At 41.7% G+C, this 18,595-nt stretch overlaps 1 protein-coding gene across 9 annotated transcripts in view; it reads right to left on the reverse strand.

The window, feature by feature from the left end:
* Positions 1–18,595, reverse strand: part of tbc1d1 (TBC1 (tre-2/USP6, BUB2, cdc16) domain family, member 1) — a 217,558-nt gene that overhangs the window by 112,849 nt on the left and 86,114 nt on the right. For all 9 annotated transcript variants that reach the window (XM_078400049.1, XM_078400029.1, XM_078400013.1 and 6 more), the window contains 6 exons: positions 16,097–16,186; positions 14,043–14,147; positions 10,515–10,647; positions 7,068–7,159; positions 715–825; positions 227–358 (listed from right to left, as the gene is read on the reverse strand). In XM_078400049.1, the coding sequence (XP_078256175.1) occupies positions 227–358; positions 715–825; positions 7,068–7,159; positions 10,515–10,647; positions 14,043–14,147; positions 16,097–16,186 (663 nt within the window). The remainder of the gene's footprint in view (positions 1–226; positions 359–714; positions 826–7,067; positions 7,160–10,514; positions 10,648–14,042; positions 14,148–16,096; positions 16,187–18,595) is intronic.

Here is an 18,595-nt window from a genome sequence, read left to right on the forward strand (position 1 = left end):
CTAGAGAAAAAGGATGGGTGACGTTTTGGGTTGGGACCCTTCTTCCGTCTGAGGCACTTTGTGTCTATCACAGGGGTGTGGATGGGCATTTGAGAGAGGGCAAGTTGTGGGGGTCTATGGAAACAAATGGAAGATGAATGAGACTATCAGGAATTAGGGTGGACCGGATAAAACAAATGGTCCCCTTTCGTGTTATAATAAGAGAGTTGATTAAAATAACGCTCACCATCGATAAAATGTTCTCCAGTGATTCTGCCAATGACTTTTTTGCTTTGCTTTTCAGGTTATCCAGCCTGAAACGGGCAGAGAGAGATAGTTGCTCACTGGCACTGGACTGCTGCGGGCAGCTTTGCAAGGTCTGAAAATAAACGTAAGGTCATGAACCCAACAAGCTTTAACACAAGGGCAGGAGTCAGAGATTATGGGGAGAAGGCAGGAGAATGGGGTTAGAAGGAAGAGATAGATCAGCCATGATTGAATGGCAGAATTGCTATTGATGGGCCGAATGGCCTAATTCTGCTCCTATCATTTATGATCTTATGAATCAAAGTGAATGCGTTTATTCTCTTTGCTTTGGTAAATTACAGCAAATTATTCTAAAGCAATAACTCTCAAACTAAATCAGTAATATTGCGTGGATGTTTGGTTTACTTGGCTGTTCCAATCCATTGTGACTGAGGTTCACGATTGCTTAAAGCCCACGGAGCCACCTACCTGCTTTGCATCTCCATTGTGGACATGCTGTTTCTGTTTCTCTTCGTAGAGCTGTCGCAGCTTAGAAAGAACCAGTTCGTTTTCCTCCAGTTCATTTTTTGGTTTCATTTTCTAAAAAGGAAAAACAGTTTTGGATGAACTATTTTCAAACAGGTACCATCTGAGAAAGTTTCCTGTCAACATGCAGCGTGCTAAGGCAGGCTTAGAAAATTACATCAGTTGAGAGATTAGGGAAGGTGGCTTCTACAGATGTGCTCTCAAAAATATTTTCTTTATCATCGTTTTAAATATTATCATCTTAGTCTGGTACGGCAACTGCTCTCCTCGTGACCACCTGAAGTTGCAGAGAGTGGTGAACACCAGTCCATCCCAGATTCCAGGCCTTTCTCTTTTCTCTCTTCTGGAAGATGGTACATGGATGGGAAACATTTAGAGGAATATGGGTCAAATGCAGGCAGCTGGGACTAGTGCAGATGCAGCATCTTTGTCAGCATGGGTAAGTTGGGCCGAAGGACCGTTTCCTTGCTAAATGATTTTATGACTTTATAACAGGAGTTTGAAAACTCAGAAACCCTGACTTAAAAACAGCTTCTCCACTGCTATCGAACTCCTGAACCAATTAACCTTTCACACCACTTTCCCAGAGGTGCTACCACACACTCTTACTCTTTGCCTCATTCAGTTATTATGTTATTATACTTTAGTAATTTCTGCACTACTTCAAATTGCACTAAATCTTACACTATTACATCGTTTTACCTCTGTTGTTGCTTTTATCATTACTGTATGTCTACTGTTTACTCTGCATGCTGCATGACACATGCACTGTAAAGGATCTTGCAGAGGCCAATGATGTGGCACTAACATTTGCTCGTTATTGGCAAACAGTTGTGTGATGACACGAATAAATAAATAAAACTCTGCAAGCTTCATGTCATAGTCACAAAGCTGTACAGCATGAAACAGGCCCTTTGGTTGAACTTAACCATTCCGAGCAACGTACACCTCCAAACTATTCCATCCATGTACCTGCCCGATTGTCTTTAAACGTGTAATTGTACTGACTCTGCCAGTTCCATCGCACCACGTACGCACCATCCTCTGTACGAAAAGTCACCCATTGGGTCCCTTTTGCATATTTTTCCCTCTCCCCTTAAACCTACACCCTCTCATTTTAGACTTTCCTAACCTGGGGAAAGGACTGTGGCTATTCACCTTATCTATGCCCTTCATGATTTTATATACCTCTGTGAGTCACCCCTCAATCTCTACACTCGAGTGAAAAAAGTCCCAACTTATCCAGCCTCTCCTTATAACACAAATCCACCAGACCCAGTGATATCCTTGGAGATGCTTCTTCTACCCTTTCCAGTTTAATGACATCCTTCCTAGAGCCAAGTGAGCAGAATGGTATACAGTACTCCAAATGTGGCCTTACCAACATCTTGTACAAGATAACAAGACTTCTCTAAACATTACTCGGCCTAATCCAGGCAAGTGTGCCTAACGCCTTCTTCAGCGCGAGCGACCCTATTTGTGTTGTCACTTTCAAGGAATTATATGCCTGCACTTCTATGTTTCTACAACAATCTCCAGGGCCCTACTTTTTTTGTGTGATGCAGATGGAGTCCATTTGTCACCGTCAGTAACAACGTCCTATAACTTGCTCTTTCTTTCAGTTTATAGTTGGATTGGCTATTGGCGCATGCTATTCCTCTCCCTCTTTTTTTCCTTTCATTAATCATTACGGTCTGTTTGGACCAATTCAATTATTCTCTTTCTATGTTCGGATGAAGGGCCTGTGACCTGAAATGTTAATTGATTCCCTTTTCTACTGTTTTCGAGTAAGACTATGGCATCTAGTCTATAGTTTTGCGATGTGTATGGAGGTAGCTGGTTAGATTAATCTGGGCTCAAATGTTCCTTTCCCACAGGTGGCAGAGGTGTAGGAATGTCGTAGCATTCAGTGGTCATTGATCTTCGAGATTCTCCTTTCCTCTTTGTTTGTTTAGAGATATTTTGGATCTCTAAAGGAAGTTTGTTTAGGACATAGGTTTAAGGTGAGGGGTGAAACAATTAATGGGAACCCAATGGGTAACTTTTTTTTCACACAAAAAGTGGTGGGGGTATGGAACAAGCTGCCAGAGGAGGTAGCTGCGGTAGGTACCATTGCAATGTTGAAGAAACATTTAGACAGGTACGTGAATGGGATCGGTTTAGAGGGATATTGGCCAAAAGAAGACAGATGGGACAAATGAAGATGGGGCGTGTGGAGTTTGCACGTTCTCCCTGTAGGCTTCCTCTGTAGGCTCCAGATTCTTCCCACATCCCAAAGGCATGCGGGTTTATAGCATAATTGGCCCTCGGAAATTGTTCCCTAGTGTGGATGATAAAGAGGAACCTAGAATTTGTGTGAAAGGGTGATTGATGATCGGTGTGGGAAAGTTGGGCCATCGGACCTGTTTCCACGATGTGTGACTCTATGACTCTTTTCAGTATGGAAGCAGGCCCTTCCATGTTTCCCACCGTCCACGCCGATCATCGATCACCCATTCACACTAATTAAGGGGCCAATTAATCTACAAACCTGCACGCGTTTGGTTTGTGGAAGGAATCCGAAGCACCCGGAGAAAAAACCCACACGGTCACAGGGAGAAGGCACAAACTCCACACAGACAGCACCTGAGGTCAGGATCGATCTCGGGTCCCTGGCACTGTAGGCAGCAACTCCAGCAGAGGTGCCACTGTGCCACTCCTCCATTCAAGGTTACCCGTATGAGCAAGCACCACTTTTTACACTTGTTTTCCCCAGTGGAGTGTGTCAATGTCAAATCCCATTAGGGATGTTCTAAGATAGTCTTTGAATCCCTTTTTCCGTACACCACATGATTATTTGGCCTCAGTCAGCTCTCCATAAAGTAGCTGCTTTGGTATTTTGAGATTAGACATTCTTCTGACACGTCCTGGCCACCTGATCCGTAATTCTTTCAACAATGTGCAAACACTGGAGTGGTTCCATATATAACATTTTCCATAGCTGTTGATTGACTGGCTGAGTTCTTCCAGCGTTTGTTTTTTTCAGCACTGCTAATTTAACCCTGATACGTGCAGCAATGCGACTGATACTGTTAACTCTTAGTTCAAATTAAATTTGGGCATATACCTTGAGCAAAAAACAAAGTGCTGGGATAACTCAGCAGGTCAGGCAGCATTTGTGAAGGGAATTGATAGATCATTTTGGATTAAGACCCTTCAGATTGATAGGGAGGGGATGTGGCAAAGCCTGGCAAGTGATAGGTGGATACAGGTGAGGGGAGGGGAGGGGTGGTATTGTGCAAACACCTTGTTGTATTTATCTTATCTTTAGCTCCAAGCTATTTAGAATGCTTTATAATTTATCTTCCGCTTACGTCTCTCAATCGTCTTAATTACATTTTAGCTCACTGACATTGGTGATGGAAAAATGGGTGATGGGATAACTATACTACACATGAATTGCCTCAATTGGTACAAACATGTTTGTGGTTATCAACACCTGATTCTTAATTTATTCTGTTCATTCACCAAACAATGATGAATCAAGGAACTGCAGATGCTGGTTTACAAGGGAAGGCACAAAGTGCTGCAGAAACTCAGTGGGTCAGGCAGCATCTCATGAGAACATGTATAGGCGACGTTTCAGGCAGGGCCGTCTTAACGCATGGGCCTGATGGGCACTTGCCCGGGGCCCCACGAGCATAGGGGCCCCATGCTGATCTGTGTATGTTAAGTGACTTGCAATAAATAAATACTACTTTAAAAATGTAGGTTCAATAAGTGCTTTTTTCGCAACATTTTCGGTCCCTAAGCGATCACACAGCGATCTGTAAGTGCTTTTCGCAACAATGTAGCACCCTAAGTCCATCGCTAAGTGCTTTTCGGTAAGTGCTTTTCGCCGGCACGACAGGGGGGGGCAGGTAGGGAAAGGGGGGTGGGGGAGAGTAACGGTAGGGGCCCCAGTACACTGCTTTGCCCGGGGGCCCATAATGCTGTAAAAACAGCCCTGGTTTCAGGTCTGGACCCTTCTTCAGACTGAGGAAATATCCCAATTCAAAACGTTGCCTATCCATGTTCTCCTGAGATGCTACCTGACCCGCTGAGTTACTCCAACACGTTGTGTCTTTGTCTGTTTTACAGCACTCTGTAATCAAGGTAGTACAATGCAGCCTGTGTTTAATTTTGCACATATTTCTAAAGACGGAAAAGTTGTAAGATCTGCCTTTCATAAGAAAACTATCCGCTTCCCACACCTTGCATCTCAATACGCTAAAATTGCTATCTCAATATTTTGGTTGGAATAAACTGATAATGCAGTTGAGAGCAGATTTGAGAGTCTCCCTCAGGCCACTGTTAATGAGCCATGAGTAAATTACCCACAAAATTCAATGTTTCTTTAAAAGATTTTTTTCACTTAATTCCCAGCAAATTCATTATTTAAATATAAATTCCTCCATAAGCCTCCCCAGTTAGGGAATATTTTAGAACATAGTTATTTCTGGCATTGAAAATCAAAATTTCTGGTATACTTAAGTTTGGAAAGCTGGTAAAGGAAAATGTGTTTATCACAAATATTAGCCTTGTTTATTAGTCAGAGCATCATCTGTCAAAAGGGAATTTCATTGCACCTTGGTAATAATCTAAATGTGAAGGTGAGGTCAACTACCCAGAGATTATCTACAACACTCATAACTAAAAAGATGCAGCAAGGAAAGTAAAGGAAGTCATTACATTGTGCAGGAAAGAACTGCACATGCTGGTTTAAATCGAAGGTAGACACAAAATGCTGGAGTAACTCAGCGAGTCAGGCAGCATCTCTGGAGAGAAGGAATGGGTGACGTTTCGGGTCGAAACCCTTCTTCAATCTGAAGAAGGGTCTCGACCCGAAACGTCACCCATTCCTTCCCTCCAGAGATGCTGCCTGATCCGCTGAGTTACTCCAGCATTTTGTGTCTACCTTCAAAATCATTACATTAATCTATCACTCAGGAAGAATGAGATCAAGTTTTCATTAGTATTGAGTCAGAGGGCATTTGGCCCACAGAACAAAACAATGAGCAATTATTTACCCTTTGCAACTCTCAATCTGTATGGCCCCAAAATCTCTCACCTAGTTAATTTGAAAATACGATTATCCTTTTTGTTTCCATTACTGCTAGAATGAAAATAAAATCCTTAACTGCTCTATTAGTGACCTTAAATCAATGTACCTCCCATGCCAATGAAAACAATGTTGTCTGTTCCTTTTGTTGCTGCTAAAGTGCATAACAAGACATTAGGGTTTCTCTGAGTCGCTTATTTCAGCAAAAACATGCATTAATTCCCCCCGAACAGCAAGAACAGCCAGAGAAAAGTGGGTAGCACTTAGGAAACACTGATAATTATTATGCCCACTTAGGCAGAAATTCTTTATGAGCTTCAAGAACAAAATACTGGGAACTTTAAGATAGGCATGAAAAAAAAAAGATCCTGAGGAAGTTATCAGAAATTGTAATTGGTTAAGGATTAAAAAGGATAAAGGAAACTGCTTGGTTGCTGGCAGCATTAATTAAAATACAAATTGGTACAAACAGCCGCATGACATTTCTCAGTTATTACCAATGGGCACTAACCATTAACCTCAGGTTTCAATGGAGCAACTCAAGAAAACATTTTGTGCCTTCAGCTAATAAGATCAGATTTAACAAAATTGCATCTAAAAATGCCCCCAAACTTTTTTAATTAACATAGAAAATAGGTGCAGGAGGAGGCCATTCGGCCCTTCGAGCCAGCACTGCCATTCATTGTGATCATGGTATGGCTGATCGTCCACAATCAATACCCCGTGCCTGCCTTCTCTCCATATCCCTTGATTCCACTAGCCCCTAGAGCTCTATCTAACTCTCTCTTAAATCCATCCAGTGATTTGGCTTCCACTGCCCTCTGTGGCAGAGAATTCCACAAATTCACAACTCTCTGGGTGAAAAAAAAATTCTCACCTCAGTTCTAAATGGCCTCCCCTTTATTCTTAGACTGTGGCCCCTGGTTCTGGACTCCCCCAACATTGGGAACATTTTTCCTACATCTAGCTTGTCCAGTCCTTTTATAATTTTATATGTTTCTATAAGATCCCCTCTCATCCTTCTAAACTAATTTTTTGTTTATTAATCGTAACTTCTACATAAAATTCACATTAAGCATAATTGATCTGGAAAGTAAAGGGGAAAACTGGAGTTTAAGAAAAAAAACAAAAACACACCCTTTCCATCAAGAATACTTTAACACAAAAAAACACTTCAGTACACATTTATTCCCCATAATTAGAGCATTAAAATTACCTGGACCCCCTCAAAAATTGATCCTTGATCTTTGTTGTTAAATGTTGATAAGTGTTTCTGAATTTCCACCTTTGCCTTTGAAGGATGCAGACCTGAGACAAAGAGAAAATGGACCAATAAGCCTATGCAGTACAATTCAATAATGTTATTTATGATATTGAACTCCCTTGTTTGAATGCAGAAAAATGCTTCATTAAAAGTGTTGTGCGTATCATCAAAAAACATCAAGGATTATTTCTAAACTATCATAGTTTAATGGAATGTCAAGCTAAAACTACATTTAATGTAAAATTTAAGTGGGACAAGGAATTGAACATCACAATCTCAGCAGAAGAATTACATCATATGTATGTACAACTACAGACATCCACTAATTCACAAAAATGGAGAGAATTTCATTGGAAAATTTTGATTCGTTTCTTTATTACGCCCAACATAAAAAGCAAGCAAATTCTAAGGCAACAAACATGCTGGAGGCAATGTGGCTATACAGACGCAAATCATGCACATATCTTCTGGAGTTGCCCCAAAATAGAACTATTTTGGGACAGAGTGAATTCAGTATTAAAGGAGGTATTAGGATATATGGTCTCCAAGAAGTGTTCCATTTTATACCTGGGTAATATAACTACGGTGGTGCTGAAGGAAGATCATTACTTGGTTAAAATCCTACTTCCAGCTGGCAGAAAGGCCATTACAAGAAACTGGCTTGTAGCGGACACACCCAGACTTAGACAATGGTTAGACATAGGACAGGAAATATTTGTGATGGAGAAAATGACATATTCTCTAAGAGTGAAAGAAGACGAGTTTAACAGAAAATGGGGAAAATGTATTAGGTATAGAAATAAAGACATAAACACTGTGTAAATTTATTGACAATAATGTAAGTTATTGGAAAATGTTTTAATAAGAAAATAGTTCTGTATACTGCATCATTAATTGTAAACTGAGCCGCCCACTGCACTGTTGCAAGTTTCGTTGTTATATGTGTGTTTTATTTGTGTATGCATAAAACTAATAAAGATTAAAGTGAAAAAAAAAGTGTTATGCCTCTCGCTTCAGAACCATTTTATTCTTTGCACTCCCTTTAACTTTTAGTGAATAAAAGCAAGAGGCATCGAAGAATCCTGCTTCATCCAACCGTACACAAGACACTATACTCACATTTCATTTCTCACGGTCTTTCCACTTTTAAATGTGTACGGCATAGTGGCGCAGCGGTAGAGTTGCTGCCTTATAGCGCCAGTGACCCGGGTTTGACCCCGATTACGGGTGCCGTCGGTACGGCGTTTATACATTCTCCCTTGACCGCTTGGGTTTTCTCCGGGTGCTCCGGTTTCCTTCCACACTTCAAAGATGTGCAGGTTTGTAGGTTAATCGGCTTCTGTAAATTATACATTGTCCCCAGTAGTGCTAGTGTACGGGGTGATCACGGTGGACCAAACGGTCTGTTTACATGCTGTATCCCTAAAGTCTAAATTGGTAAGTCAAAGAGATGTTTAACAAGAGGAAAGTCAATGTCAAATTGACCCCCAAATTCCTTTTGATGATTTGGGGATGCACTGAAGAAAGATATCAGAATGTAAAACTAAAATTGAGCAGCCACTTCTTGGTGAACAGTGAGGAGGCAGCAGGCCATTAGTTGCTGATCTCATTAAATCCAGGTCAGAGTTAATTTACAGCAGAATGTCATTTAAAAGTTAATGGTTATGTTCTTGCAACAGAGCAATCTAATCAGGCTAACTAATAGATTGAATGCACAGAATAAAGTGGAAGTATGATCTGAAGGGAAAGGAGTACCAATTACTAAGTGTTGCAAATCAAAGGAGTCCCAAAGACTAGCCACTGGAAAGATCACAATGTGGTTTTGCTCATTAGATCCAAGCTCCTCAGTGTGCACTTCAGTAGAAAGCTTCTGGATGTGCAAACTTGCATTAATTCCTGTCAACTGTGAGCCAGAGCTTGGATGGCAAGGTCTGGTTGATGATACAGCCAGGACATTATACTAAGGTGATGGGGAACTCATCAAGCACTTGTCCTCCTCCCTTCCCATGACCCCCAACTCTTTTTTTTCCCGCAGATGAAACAAGGATGAAACTGGTATTTCTCTCAATTTATCACAGCTCCCGATGAAGTCTGATCACTTCAAACACCTCGTTCACACCCATTTTTGTTTGTGGCATGGTCTTCCTTTGCCTTCTGCCTGCATTCTCAAGATCATTCGGACACATCTTGATTACTGTGCAGAGTTTTGGTCCCCTTGTTTCAGAACGTCTATACTCTCATTGGACGCAATACAAAAGAGATCCACTCGGCTAGTTCCAGGTGAGACGGTTGTCCTATTACAAACAGTTCACGAAGTTGAATGAGGGGTGGTCCTTAATGAACTTTGAAGATACTAAGAGGACATGGCAAGCTAGATATCGGGAAGTTTCCATCACCACAATTCTTGAACGAGGAGACATAGATACAAAATATGACAGTCTTTTAAAACTGAGATGCATTGAAGCTCCTTCTCACAAAGAGGTGCATCTCTGGAATTCTCTATGCTGGAATGTTGTGGAGGTTTGGTTTCAAAAAGGAAGTAGACACATTTTTGAAGATGAGAACTGAGGGTATGGGGGACCAGCATAGAGGAGTTGAGCCCGACTAAAGCAGATTGGCCATGGTCACAATCAATGGCAGGGTAGCCTTGAGGAGCCAGGTGGCTGAACTCTTTGCCCCATTGCTTCATTTTTGTATTCTGGAAGGACCCAATTTACCAGAAAACAAATTAGACTTCTTTTGTTTTTAAACCTATTGAACAAATTGCTACTTTAATGCCCAAGTGCTCACTACTCCTCCATTTTTAAATTCATTCACAGATGTGGACGTGGTTGGCATAGATGAAAATTATTGACCATCCCTAATTGTCCGCCAAAATGGGTTAACAAGTTACTTTACAAGTAACAAGGTATAGAACAGTGTACACTCCACACCAGTTAAAGATGATGTATTCAGCTGGATATTCATGACAATTCAAGAGTCTCATGGTCACAATGACAACATTTTGGTTTATGAAATTATCATATTTGTATGAAATTAAAGTTCTGTGGGTGCCATGAGGAGGGGGATTGATAAGAGCTGAGCTGGAGGCACTACATCTTGTACACAATGTCACCAAAGTCAAATTATCACCATTGCAAATGTTACAGATCAGGGGACACATAAACACACAAGCATCTAACAGAAGGAACCATTGATCTCCGCTGAGGGAAACAGAGGAAATCAGAATGATAATAGAGGTCAAAACAAAGAACTGCAGATGCTAGTTTATACTAAAGATAAACACGAAGTTCTGGAGTAACTCAGTGGGTCAAGCAGCATCCAGATGAGTTACTCCAGCACTTTATGTCTATCTTTGATCACAGAGGACTTTTTCTTTGGAAAACAAAATTACGCTACCTTCTATCTTTTCACATAATTTGTGGAGAGAATTCAAAGGGCATCCCTCGCAGAGCTGAGCTTGGATCTTCATGTTTTGATGCACAGCAGCTGCAGTGAATGCTTGCTTCAACGTCAACATAATTTCATCGACCTGTTTGGAACAAAAAGCAACAATGGGTTTCAGCGGGAAGTGGAACTGCTCTGCGGGAGCCTCACTCCACTAGATGCTCTCCAAATGCACCGTTAAGGAGATAGATGTCAATTATGAATTACAGCAAAAGGTTCTGGAACCTCTTGTGTATACAAGTTATTTCTTCTGAATAGCGCTTGAATGGGGCAGTGTATTCACAACAGACCTCAGCGAACAGCTTATAACCCCAACATCTGCCTCCCTCCATTGTCACATGCCACAAAATATAAAAATACAAATTACTTTACCTCAATACCCATAAGCCTGCAGAATTAATAAATACAAGGGTGATTTGTTCTCCCCTATCAAGACCCAAAAACTGTTGTGAGAGGGGAAAAGTAAATGCACACAGGGTGGAGTGGCCCAGAGCCATTTAAAATGTGGTGGAGGTGAACAAAATCCCCAAATACTGAGAAGTCCCTGCCTTTCCCTGGTGTTGTATCAGAGGGTCCCACCCTGCATATTTAGGATTCCAAGGAGGGTATGGTATTTAGACACAAGCAGACATCACATTCCCACCACAAAGATCCTCCAGCGTCAAACTCCAAATTCAAGCCCACATTTTTAATGTTTACTGACACAGCAGTCATTGCATATCACAACACACTTAGTTAATATAACAAGGCACACGGTTAATGCAAGTACTTATTTTTCTTTTTGAATTCAATGCTCCTTTCTAGTATTCCTCCCAAACCTCCATTATCACAGGCAATCCAAAACACAGTCATAGGAAGATGAGAAATCAGTGAATCAGAGTTGCAGTCGGCCAAATAGAACCTCAAGCCAAATCTACCATTTAATTGAATCACATCTGACCTGACCTTTGTTCTCACTGTCATTGCCCAATCCACATAACTCTTAATTTTCACTTGCACAGTTCCAACATCTCCCAGCTTGAGCACACTATAATGACTCGAAATTTACAGCCCTCCAAGTATTCAAAGCACAGAATCATACGATACACAGCATAGACGGCAGCTTTTCACCTACTATGCCTACACCTACCATCTCAAATAGCAATCCATTTATACTCACTATTTGACCTTTCCCCAAAACATTTAGGAGCTTGCATGGAAAAGTAGCTTAAGATTCTTGGCAAAGTGGGCGTGGACAGGATGTTATCTCTTGGGAGATAATTCAGAAGTGGGGGGAAACCAAAACTGAAAAGGAGTTTAAAAACAAACTGCTAGAGGAACTCAGCAGGACAAGCAGCACCTGTGAAGGAAAAGTCAACATTTCGAGTCAAGACCCTGCATCGAGACAGAAAGGGAGTTGATCATTTAAGATAGAGATCAATATTTTTTTTTTTCTTAGCTGTTTGAATCTTTGAAAATGTCTTCTCCAATTCTCCAGTGAAAACCGACTTCCCACATATTTCTAAGTCAGTAGTAGATAACCAAAGGAGTGAGTTTACGGGGATAGGTGGGAATGTAGAGGCAACAGCAGTGCTCCAATGAACCTAAAGCACAGCTCTGCCTTCAGGTTTCTCGAGGTTGATCACAACTCACCTGCTGTCCAGACAATTTCTGGTGGACTGCAGTGTGACTCCTTTCACAGAAAGACCAGGGGAAAAGAGGGAAGGAATGCCGAGTGATAGGAAATAGCTGAGAGTGGAGTGCCAGCAAAGATTGGTTATAAAGGTCTGGGGAGCTGCGCATCTGGGGAGCTATAAGAGATGCATCTCAGAACAAAGTAACACTGATGTTAATATCTGAAACCTTGAGTCTGTTCCAATGCAATTTGAAGAAAATATTAAATTAATGCTTCAAATATGCTTCTGCTGCTTCTTGTTCTTTTAATAAGCAACAACTTATGATAACAGTTCCAGATATTGCAAATTTTGTCACATTACATGGAAAGAAACAATACATCAACTAAACACATAAAAATCTTCAGACACTTTATTACAGAAGCAATGTGACAGTACTCTGAGGATTGATAGTAGGGTTTCAGATAGTGCCAAGTGGGAGTTGGAGCGGGCAGGTCAAAAAGAAAATAATGTGAATGCAGAGGCAGTCAAGGTCACTTAATGAAAATGCCAACACCACGTGGCAACAGGTTTCCATGGAAATCTGATGAGTGGAACTGTGCAAGTGGATACTCCTTAATTTTTTTTCCATTCTAGAGAACTACCGAGAGGCTCAATATTTTTTCATTGTAAATTCTGAGCTTGGATCTCTGACGTGCATAACAGAAGACTCCAGTGGATGATGGGTGCTGCAAAAATGATTAATTTAATAGAATTGGAGAGATTTCTACCAGAAATAAAATACCTTTTGAGAGTATGAGTGATTTGGGTCGTAATTAAATCCAGCACAGCTGGGAGGAACAAGAGACTTTGGACTGTGACAAGTGACATAGTTCCCAAAGCATTCCAACACTGGGATTTCCTTGCTTCGCAAAATAAGTAAGAGATGAGTTATTATGAATCATTAGCAACTCCGGTGTCAGGCAAGAACCAACTGAACCTTGGCCTCTTTCTTTCAACCAAGTCCCCACCTTCTTGTGACAGCTGCTTCAACAAACAAAAACATTACCTCATTCCTCGGAGGCCCAAGCGCCAATGTCTCATTCACCCAGTACTAACCTCCCATCTCATAAATATCATCTCATAATACAGTACAATGTAGCCATAAAATTGGTGAATCATAACCTTTAAATCTTTCTTGGAGTCCCAAAGTACGGCACACGTCACTGTTTATGGTCTGGAAGGTGCACAATACCAAATTACCAGAACGTGGCTGGTCTACTCATGACACTGAGTAGCGTTAACATGAGAAAAATATCAATTAAATGATATTTCAAGGATTTTCATTTGAATTTAGGAGCTTTATTATAGGTTTAAAACTTTGGTTTCCCTTTTAATATCCACCTTGCATTAATATTTTAATTCTAAAACTAAAATTATAGGCAACATTATCAAATGCTGCCTATGGACAAAAACAAAGGCAGGAAAGGCAGTTTGAAGAGGGTCTCGAAACTGTCTCTTATCCATCTGCTCCACAGTTGCCGCCTGACCCGCTGAGTTACTCCAGCACATTGGGTCTTTTTTTGTAAACCAGCATCTGCAGTTCTATGTATCTACATCAGGCAAGGTCCTATTGGATACTGAGGCGATTCCTTTACCAGGACCACTCCGTTTGTTTGTAGAGTGAGGCCGGCCCAATACAATTTGAATGAAAATCTTAATTATCATTAGGATCTTTCAAGCCAGAATAAAACCAAAAACACACAAAATCCTAAAACTGGAATGCCACTCACTAATGAGATTCATTAGCAGATTTCATCCTGTCCTCACAAGTCTAGACAAACCCCGTATTTTCTAACGTTGCGCTAAAAGCTGGGCAAATACTCACCAAGGCCTCATTAGTACACTGGAACACGTAACAGACAAAATGGCAGCTTCCACTGTCTGGATTCTCCCTGCAGATGAATCCAAAGTGATCCACATACTTAATTCCCTATTATAGAATGAGGAAAAAAATATTTAATAGTACATAAAATTATTTTGTAAGACTTCATTTAAAATTGACCTGTTCAGTATTTTGCAGCAATCTTAACAGGGTCTAAAACAAAGTGACTAAAAGAACTCAGTATAGAAATAGTGAGGGTATTGGGAGCGAGAGTAATGAAGTTGAATTGGGATCCTCACATGGAAAAATAAAGTTACCAGTGAAGATCTAAATAGCCTATTTCAGTTGTGCATTATTCCATAACCAGCTTTAGTATTCTGAAGCAGACGTGTCACAACTGTATTTGTAACGTTATCATACAAACAATTTTGACAAGTCTGTTTCAGAATTAATGGCAAAATAAAACTTTTTCAACTAAAGTAATTCCTGTAAAATGATGCAAGGCATATTCAGATTAATTTTATTTTTAGCTTTAGAGATACAGCGCAGAAACAGGCCCTTCGGCCCAACGAGACCGCTCTGACCAGCGATCCCTGTACATTAACACTATCCTACACCAGGGTCATTTAGAAATAATATATACCAAGCCAATCAACCTACAAATCTGTATGTCTTTCGAGTGTGGGAGGAAACCAAAGTTCTCGGAGAAACCCCATGCAGGTCACGGGGAGAACGTACAAACTCCGTACAGACAGCACCCATAGTCGGGAACAAACCTGGGTCTCCGGCGCTATAAGGCAGCAACTCTGCCGCTGCGCCACTGTGACGCCACTACTGACTGACCTACTGACAGGTCTTGTCAGATCTACTGACAATTTTTTTTTTTAAGTGGCAAGGTCTATGAATGCAACTGCAAGCATCTAGCTTCAGCAGATAGTACCATTGAATATCTTGTCACAATCGGTACAGAACACACTGCGCCCCAGATGGCTTTGAAAATGCCATCGCTCCATGCTAATAGTTGCTGGTTGAGGCAGCACCCCCAGTACAAGAGTTACAGGTCCAGCCACTCTGGACTGCAGTCAGGGAAGTAGCAGAAATGAGAATCAACTTCCAACTGTCTTCTGCCTTGTCCTTGACAGTGAGAAAGAGTATCTACCACAGCAATCTGACTATCACAGCTATCAGAATTGAACAAAGCAAGTCAACTGATACCAAAATATCCAAAGATAGATACAAAAAGCTGGAGTTACTCAGCGGGACAGGCAGCATCTCTGGAGGGAAGGAGTGGGTGATGTTTCGGGTCAAGACCCTTCTTCAGACTGAAGAAGGGTCTCGACCCGAAACCTCAGTCTGAAGAAGGGTCCTGGAGAAACTTCCTACACCAAAATATCCAAATCAGGAACTCATCCTTGCCACCTGCCCACTAATGCCCACAATTCATTTTGTTTTAGTTCAGAAAGTTTAGTTTCGAGAGGTACAGCATTAAAATGTGATCTTTGGTCTACCAAGTCCATGCCGACTACTGCACTATGTTCACACCAGTCTATGTTATCCCACTTTCTCATCCTTTTCCTACACATTAGGGACAATTTATAGAGACCAGTTAACCTACAAACTACATGTCTTTGGGATGCGAGAGGAAGCCAGTGCATTCAATGGAAACCCAAGTGATAATAGGGAGAAAGTACAAGCTCCACACAGATAGCACCTGAGGTTAGGTTTGAGTTAGAGTCTCTGGCGCTGTGAGGCTGCAGCTCAACCACGTGTGCCACTATGCTGCCCAGGACCATGCAGCAATAGCAACCCTCCCAGCAACAAGCAGAATCACAGATTTGAAGCACGTCTTTTCCATGAGGCAATGACCTGAAGTACAAACTCTCTCTCCAACTGTACACCACTTGCAATTTGCAGCTTATAAACTAATAAACCAAGATGTCTTCACTGCCTGTACTTTTATCTCCAAATACAAAATTTTAGAAAAGGTTCAGACCCAGGTAGAGAAATTAAGTCATCTGGAAGTGACGGATAGAAATGTGAGCATATTGGAGACCAACCTGAGAACAGAAAGAGATCTCCTTGAAGCTTTTCTCAATTGTTACTTTCTTTGTGTCAGGACTTATGAGGTAAACCTCCGACTGGCCAATCTAAAAGATAAAACACATTCTTGTTGAAAATAAGGAAAGGAAAGCTTTTAAATCACAAGGAGACAAATCATTATATAGGAATGCACAACATGGAAACTACCACCTTGCTTGAACTGGGCACCATGCTCACAGCATGGGCAAATGATATTGCATGACAATGCCACCATGGTGATTTGCCAGCATGACTATTCACATTGTACTCTGATCACAATCTTTTGGCTTCAAGTCATAGGCTATCCGCACAAAGGGAGAGCAGAGGTCAAACACCAAGTTACGAAAGGATCATTCATCCAAATAACCTCAGTTTCATCTCATTTACTTAGGTAGGAAAAACCTTCCATAAAATGCTGGAGTAACTCAGCAGGTCCAGCAGCATCTCTGGAGGACATGGATAAGTACTGTTTCTGGTCAGGACCCTTCTTTAGACAGGTCCTGGCCTGAAACATCACCTCTCTACATCTTTCAGAGAATCAGCTTGACAATAGACAATAGACAATAGACAATAGGTGCAGGAGTAGGCCATTCAGCCCTTCGAGCCAGCACCGCCATTCAATGCGATCATGGCTGATCACTATCAATCAGTACCCCGTTCCTGCCTTCTCCCCATACCCCCTCACTCCGCTATCCTTAAGAGCTCTATCCAGCTCTCTCTTGAAAGCATCCAACGAACTGGCCTCCACTGCCTTCTGAGGCAGAGAATTCCACACCTTCACCACCCTCTGACTGAAAAAGTTCTTCCTCATCTCCGTTCTAAATGGCCTACCCCTTATTCTCAAACTGTGGCCCCTTGTTCTGGACTCCCCCAACATTGGGAACATGTTATCTGCCTCTAATGTGTCCAATCCCCTAATTATCTTATATGTTTCAATAAGATCCCCCCTCATCCTTCTAAATTCCAGTGTATACAAGCCCAATCGCTCCAGCCTTTCAACATACGACAGTCCCGCCATTCCGGGAATTAATCTAGTGAACCTACGCTGCACGCCCTCCATAGCAAGAATATCCTTCCTCAAATTTGGAGACCAAAACTGCACACAGTACTCCAGGTGCGGTCTCACCAGGGCCCGGTACAACTGTAGAAGGACCTCTTTGCTCCTATACTCAACTCCTCTTGTTACGAAGGCCAACATTCCATTGGCTTTCTTCACTGCCTGCTGAACCTGCATGCTTCCTTTCATTGACTGATGCACTAGGACACCCAGATCTCGTTGAACTCCCCCTCCTCCTAACTTGACACCATTCAGATAATAATCTGCCTTTCTATTCTTACTTCCAAAGTGAATAACCTCACACTTATCTACATTAAACTGCATCTGCCATGTATCCGCCCACTCACACAACCTGTCCAGGTCACCCTGCAGCCTTATTGCATCTTCCTCACAATTCACACTACCCCCCAACTTAGTATCATCTGCAAATTTGCTAATGGTACTTTTAATCCCTTCGTCTAAGTCATTAATGTATATCGTAAATAGCTGGGGTCCCAGCACCGAACCTTGCGGTACCCCACTGGTCACTGCCTGCCATTCCGAAAGGGACCCATTTATCCCCACTCTTTGCTTTCTGTCTGTTAACCAATTTTCTATCCATGTCAGTACCCTACCCCCAATACCATGTGCCCTAATTTTGCCCACTAATCTCCTATGTGGGACCTTGTCGAAGGCTTTCTGAAAGTCAAGGTACACCACATCCACTGACTCTCCCTTGTCAATTTTCCTAGTTACATCCTCAAAAAATTCCAGTAGATTTGTCAAGCATGATTTCCCCTTCGTAAATCCATGCTGACTCGGAACGATCCCGTTACTGCTATCCAAATGCTCAGCAATTTCGTCTTTTATAATTGACTCCAGCATTTTCCCCACCACTGATGTCAGACTAACTGGTCTATAATTACCCGTTTTCTCTCTCCCTCCTTTCTTAAAAAGTGGGATAACATTTGCTATTCTCCAATCCACAGGAACTGATCCTGAATCTATAGAACATTGAAAAATGATCTCCAATGCTTCCACTATTTCTAGAGCCACCTCCTTAAGTACTCTGGGATGCAGACCATCAGGCCCTGGGGATTTATCAGCCTTCAGTCCCATCAGTCTACCCAAAACCATTTCCTGCCTAATGTGGATTTCCTTCAGTTCCTCCATCACCCTAGGTTCTCCAGCCCCTAGAACATTTGGGAGATTGTGTGTATCTTCCTCAGTGAAGACAGATCCAAAGTAACGGTTTAACTCGTCTGCCATTTCTTTGTTCCCCATAATAAATTCCCCTGCTTCTGTCTTCAAGGGACCCACATTTGCCTTGACTATTTTTTTCCTCTGACCTGCTGAGTTATTCCAGCATTTCGTGATTTATTTTGTAAACCAGGATCTGCAGTTCCTTGCGTCTCAGGTCTGCATTTGCTCTTTTAAAATG

The sequence above is a fragment of the Rhinoraja longicauda genome, chromosome 1 (genome assembly GCF_053455715.1).
Source record: "Rhinoraja longicauda isolate Sanriku21f chromosome 1, sRhiLon1.1, whole genome shotgun sequence".
Lineage (NCBI taxonomy): Eukaryota > Metazoa > Chordata > Chondrichthyes > Rajiformes > Arhynchobatidae > Rhinoraja > Rhinoraja longicauda.